The sequence below is a fragment of the Monodon monoceros genome, unplaced genomic scaffold (genome assembly GCF_005190385.1).
Source record: "Monodon monoceros isolate NGI ecotype Baffin Bay Population unplaced genomic scaffold, NGI_Narwhal_1 Contig6176_ctg1, whole genome shotgun sequence".
In the NCBI taxonomy this organism is placed as follows: Eukaryota; Metazoa; Chordata; class Mammalia; order Artiodactyla; family Monodontidae; genus Monodon; species Monodon monoceros.
The window spans coordinates 1-5,558 of NW_021701931.1; the positions used below are offsets into that span (position 1 = coordinate 1).

Here is a 5,558-nt window from a genome sequence, read left to right on the forward strand (position 1 = left end):
TCTCGGTTCCCAACCCCTGCACCAGGGAAGTACCCAGTGTGGGTGTGTGCCAGCCCCTGAAGAGGAAGCAGGAGTCTGGGCTCTGCCTGCGGAGTCAAGGTCAGGGGAGGAGCCGCCCAGAAGGAGGAGCAGAACCTGTGTGTTGATGGGTGAGCTGACAGGCGCGGTGGCTCCAGCGGCCTTCAGGAGTCAGCCTGTAGATGATGTCGTTCTGGTGGAAAGCATTTCTTAATCGGGAAAAAGTCAGATTGCCAAGGTCCCTGATGGCCTGGATGTAGGACTGGATGTTCCTGAAGGGAAGGATGCAGAGGAGACTGGAGTGCAGGGAGCCTCTGACCTGGAGACGGAGTGGGGCTCCGGGTGGGGATTCCTCAGTCAGCGGGGACAGGCAGCACTGAGGCTTTGTCATTTCTGCCTCACAGCTCTGGAGACCCTCAGTCCTTTACAAGTGGCCTGAGCAGCCAGGCTTCTCCCTGTGCAGGAATCAGGGACCTGTGACTGAGTCAAGGTTGGTCTGGGTGGAATTTGACTGTGGTCCATGGCTCTGTGCAGAATGTTGCTTTCTGTGCTGATAAGCGTCCACACTGCCCTAACTGCCTCTCAGGTAAGTCCTCCCCAGCTGGTGAGAACAAGGACCCTGCCCTGCCGTTGAAGGGTTGTCACTGACCTGTCTGTCTGGATGCTGCCCTGGTGGCTGAAGGCGCACTTCATGATGGTGTCCAGGGTCATCAAGGAGATGTGTCCAAGGACCTCCAGATGTGAGTCCAGGCTGACGAGCTCCTCCCACTTGTCCTGTGGTGGGAGGGGGACATTGACCCTGCTCTGCTCTCCCAGAAGGCCTGCGCTGACAAGGCCAGGCTCTCTCTCCGTCTCTCTAAATCTTTGGATGAGTTTTCCTCACTTTGTAAGCAGATGTGTTTTAGCAATTTAAGGCTGTATCACACATGTGTAATGTGACGTCTATTTTCTCAGAATCTTTTATTATATAATTAATCATGGTCTCTCATAATATTCTGTATTAGTTCCAAAGTTTAGGAACAAGTGTTGATCATAACCACCTTGTGGGAGGCCAGAAAGCATAATTTCTCAGGGAACAAATGTGGAGTCTTCTGTGTCCTGAGATTGGAACTGGACAGGTGATGCCCAACACTGGTATGCAAATATTTCAAGGCAAGGAAGCTTATGGGGCTCTACTGGGCTCCTAGGAAGGGACATGAGGTACTTCAATTCCTTTTATTCATTTAATGTTAGCTGAGACCAGGTGGTGCCCAGTCTGGATGAGAGGTGATGCTTATGAAGACCCAGCTCTCTGAGTGTAAACCTGGCCTCATTTCCTCCCATGAGTGGCTCAATTCCATGCAGAGGCCCTGGACTCCATGCCAGAGTCTATCTGAGTGACATCCTGGGATGCCCACTCTACCACTGAAGCTGCCATTGTCCAGGGCAGCCAGGGGCAGTTTGCACTGCTGTCCAGGGGAATGACCCTTACTCTTTCCTTTGTGTTGAAGATGTGGAGGTGAGAGGAGAGTGGACTCTCAATACACCATGGCCCTGCCTTCCCTTTCCTTGGATCCAATCTGGTGCTGGGATACCCCTCTGTCCCATCCAGTTTTGGTGAGCACGGTCTCAGAGTACATTCTGAATGCATAATTCTGGGGGCTGTGTCTGACGGATGCCTGAGGGACACAACGGTTTGAGAGTGGACTTTTTTTTTTTTTTTTTTTTTTTGCGGTACGTGGGCCTCTCACTGTTGTGGCCTCTTCCATTGCGGAGCACAGGCTCCGGACGCGCAGGCTCAGCGGCCATGGCTCACTGGCCCAGCCGCTCCGCGGCATGTGGGATCCTCCGGACTGGAGCACGAACCCATATCCCCTGCATCGGCAGGAGGACTCTCAACCACTGCGCCACCAGGGAAGCCCTTGAGAGTGGACTTTGTCAGCTGTGCTGGATATGAGTGTGTCCAGGTGACGAGGGATAGACTCACCAGCATCACTCGGACAGAGTCGGCCATGAGACCCACGTAGGGCTTCAGGATGTCATAGTGGAAGGCTGGGGTCAGCATCCGCCGGTGCTGGAACCACGTCTGCCCCTCCAACACGAGCAAACCATTCCCTGGGCCACAGATGGGTGTGTGTGTGGGTCGGGGAGACTGGATCAGAGGGACGACTGGGCACAACTTGGGAGGAACCAAGGGTGTCAGGAAAAGACACACCATGGGCAAAGGTAGGAAAGGCCAGTATAGTTCAGGAATGTGAATTTCCAAAATGGCTGGTCCATAGGATGTGATTATGACAGCTGTGAGACAGAGGTTGAAGAAGAGTAGGGGGGCAGGTGATAGAAGGAATTAGTTAATAGTCAGGCTGAGAATATCGCAGAGGACTGAGAAGTGATGAAGAAGAGGCTGAGCTTCAGGAGGGCTCTCAGCATCATTACAAAGGGTGAGAGTTTTACTGGAAGGAGAGAAATGAGGCTTGACTGAGAGATGAGGTGGTGACAGGATGCCTGGTACCCGTTGTTCTCCATTAACCAAAGAGGTAGCTCTTGGTAAAGCTAACTGGTGGGTGGACTGCAGTTGTATTTAAATGTACTTACCAATCCAGGGGATCAGCATTCTGTAGGAATCGTGAGACTTTGGGTCTGAAAGGGAAGGAAGGGAAGTGGAGGGCACCGAACAAGGCAGGCAGCCCCCAGAGCAGCTGTGGCACGTTCCATTCCTGCTGCTGGTCAGCTGGCAGTCTGTCTCAAGCCACCTCCCTCTTGCCTCCCATCCCTGACTCTCTGTGTCCTGATGGTCACTGTGGGCCCAGGAAGGCAGGCTCAGTGTCCCAGCAGCAGAACACCCACAGGGCTAAGACGGTGAATCAGCAAGAAAGATAGGCTCTGCTCAGTGCCACAGAGTAAGAAAGGAGCCTGTGGTTTTCCTACAGCTTGTGGTGGTTTGGCCATTTCATGACCCAGGACAGGCAACAGTGAGAGGTGCCAAACCTACATCATCAGTGTGGACAGGGAATTGTCTTCCAGACCTGGGATCATCTCAGTTGGGTTAAAACAAGAAAGAAAGTAAGACAGAAAAGAGAAGCCAGCCCCACCCAGGTGTTTAAGCATTCACTGTAAGTGAGTAATGTTGGCCTTAGTCTGGCTTGTGGGCTGCAAGGATGGCTGGTAGGGAGCCAGGTATTGATGGCTGAAGTGCCAATTTCTTCTGGAATTTCACAGATCCAGGGCCATGTACCCAAGAGGGAAGATTTTCTCCTGCTGGGATGTGGGTTTCCCTCTCACCTGATCTCCCCAGGACCACCTTTATGTAGTCAGGGTCATAGATCAACACCAGGGCTTTCGTCCCCCACAGCCAGCGAGCACAGGCACTTGGGTATTTCTCTACCCACTTCAGTAGGGGTTGCAGCTCAGTCTCCTCTTGGAACTGTCCCCAAGGGAAAGATAAATCAATAAAACCCTTCTCTGAGTTCCAGTGCTGGAGTGGGGGTGAAGGGCAGGATGGGTACAGGGAGATCGTTCTTGATCAATCAGCAGAATTAGGAGTTTGGAACTATTTCTTCTGACCTGGGCTCTGCCCCAGACCTGCTGGCTGTCCACCTTTGTCCTAAGACCACATTCTGTCCCCTTGTCGGGTAGATTTATGGGCCACCACTACAAACTGCCTACAGAAACTTACACCAGAGATTCACTCCCAGGCGTAGAAAACTTTGGGAAGTGATTCGTACATTTGCATGAGCAATTTATGATAATTCGTGTCACTTGGTAAGTAGTTTTGTCATATAATTTTGTTTATTTAGAGAATAAAATATATTATAAAAATTAAATTTATCTTTTAATTTCATTTTGCTATACTGGTTGTTATATATTTTCAGTAGTACCCCAGCATACATATAAATGTTTGTTAATTTGAAAGAGTGTCGGATATATATGGATAAGTGAGAAAAATTATATACTAAATTGTGTTTGTATCATATTATTTTACATACTGAGTGTGTACACAGATTCTGGATGTATATATGGAAATGGTATTGAACTAAGGTTTTGATATGTGGATTATTTTATCTAATTTTTACTTACCAGTGTCCAGAAACTTTTATGCACTTCCCACCGCCTAGAGGAGTCTCTTGAAACTCCTCAGTGTGGACCACAAAGGCCCTTGCTTTCTGGCTTTACCCTCTCTATTCTTGCCTCCTGCCGGGATGGTGAGTCCACAGGACGCATTGCTCTGCCCGCAAAGATGCTGCTGCCTGTGCGCCTTGCACTGGCCCCACCTGCTCACACTTCTAAGCCTCTGCCCAGGTTCTTTCCTCTACCTGGTGTGCCCCTCCTCTTTGCCACAGAGCAACTGCCTCTCCTTAACCTTGCAGATTCAGCTTCGTTTTATCAGCTCTGGATTTCTCGTCAACATTTGGTCCTAGGCATGTTCCATGCAGTCACCTCGTCTTTAATTCAATGGCTTCTGTGTAACTCAAAGCAACCATCTGCCACTTTGGTATCTAATCTCTGCCTGCATCCTTCTACCATCAGGACTCACCAGCTCTGAGGCAACTTGCCTACTGTGGGATGGGTTCCTTCACTGAGCACGTATTTACTGAGCATTTACTATGTGTTAGGCACTGGTTTAAGGCACTGAATTAGGATGTGGCTGTAGATGCTTGTCTGTTTGGAGCCTCCAGGAGGAGACAGCGAGATTGAGGACATGACAACCCTAGGGGCTCATGAATGTGTGATGGAGGGAAGACCAAGCCTCTGGGGAAGCTTTTGGGAAGGGGCCCTAACTCGGACCTGGACGTTAGAAAGCTCTTTTTCATGCATGTATTCATTCGTTCAGTCATCATTTACCCAGATGTTCTCAGGTTACAAAGATGAACCAGAGGCAGGCTCTCCCAGAAGGAGCTCACAGCTATGACAATGCAGACAAAACTAGCTGAATCCGGTTAGCACTGCCTTATGAGAAGGACAGCCAAGGGAAGAAACGTTGTCCCCTCCGCTCCTGGAGACCCAGAAAGACATCTTGGAGGAGATGGCTTGGGGTTGGGCCTTTGTAGACAGACATATGAGGGACAAGATCATTCCAGGTAGAGGGCACATGGGAGCAGAGTCCCAGAGGCCAGAATGCCCAGGCAGGTGGGGAGAATGCTGAGTAACCTGGGATGCAGGAGATTAAGAAGGAGAGGGGAGAGAGGTACTGGGCCAGCCCACGTGGGGCTCGGGCTGTTTCCGGTTCCCGTCTTTGGCTCCACTCTACTCTAATCACACTGCAGAGAAAGGGAGGCCTCAGCTCTCTGCAACCCCTGATTTTCTCCCAGCATTTGTTCAGTCCACAAACCCTTGATGAGCCCCTCTCCACGTGGCCCCTGACTTTGCTCTGAGCCCCCCGCCGCCCAGGCTAGTGCTGCCAGTGCTGGGTGGGTAGGCGCTGCCCCTCCCCAGCCTGCAAGCCGCTCCTTCCCTCCTTCCTGTCCCTCCACACATTGGACTGGCAGCCCTCTGCGCAGGCTCTGTGCAGGGTGCTGGGGGTGAGGGGGATTTCACGCTCGGTTCCTAGAGCACATAGTCCA

General features: G+C 51.2%; 1 protein-coding gene across 2 annotated transcripts; it reads right to left on the reverse strand.

The window, feature by feature from the left end:
• Positions 1-7: 7 nt before the first annotated feature.
• LOC114890664 (cytochrome P450 4A11-like) lies at positions 8-3,773 on the reverse strand. 2 transcript variants are annotated; one of them, XM_029214397.1, is made up of 5 exons: positions 3,280-3,773; positions 2,593-2,637; positions 1,985-2,112; positions 668-792; positions 8-290 (listed from the first exon to the last, which is right to left on the reverse strand). In XM_029214397.1, exons 2-5 carry the CDS (start codon positions 2,609-2,611, stop codon positions 101-103), a joined length of 462 nt encoding a protein of 153 aa, XP_029070230.1. In that variant the 5' UTR covers positions 2,612-2,637; positions 3,280-3,773; the 3' UTR covers positions 8-100. The 2 variants fall into 2 exon arrangements, with proteins under 2 accessions (XP_029070230.1, XP_029070220.1); XM_029214387.1 differs by lacking the exons at positions 2,593-2,637; positions 3,280-3,773 and having other exon boundaries at positions 1,985-2,255.
• Positions 3,774-5,558: the final 1,785 nt, after the last annotated feature.

Bases quoted from the DNA above. Each gene is read 5' to 3' on its own strand.
- LOC114890664 (XM_029214387.1), bottom strand. From the start codon at position 2,215: ATGGTGTGTCTTTTCCTGACACCCTTGGTTCCTCCCAAGTTGTGCCCA. The intron at 793-1,984 runs GTGAGTCTATCC...CTCCCACCACAG, and splicing joins ACTCTGTCCGAGTGATGCTG to GACAAGTGGGAGGAGCTCGT. The intron at 291-667 runs GTCAGTGACAAC...CCTTCCCTTCAG, and splicing joins GGCAGCATCCAGACAGACAG to GAACATCCAGTCCTACATCC.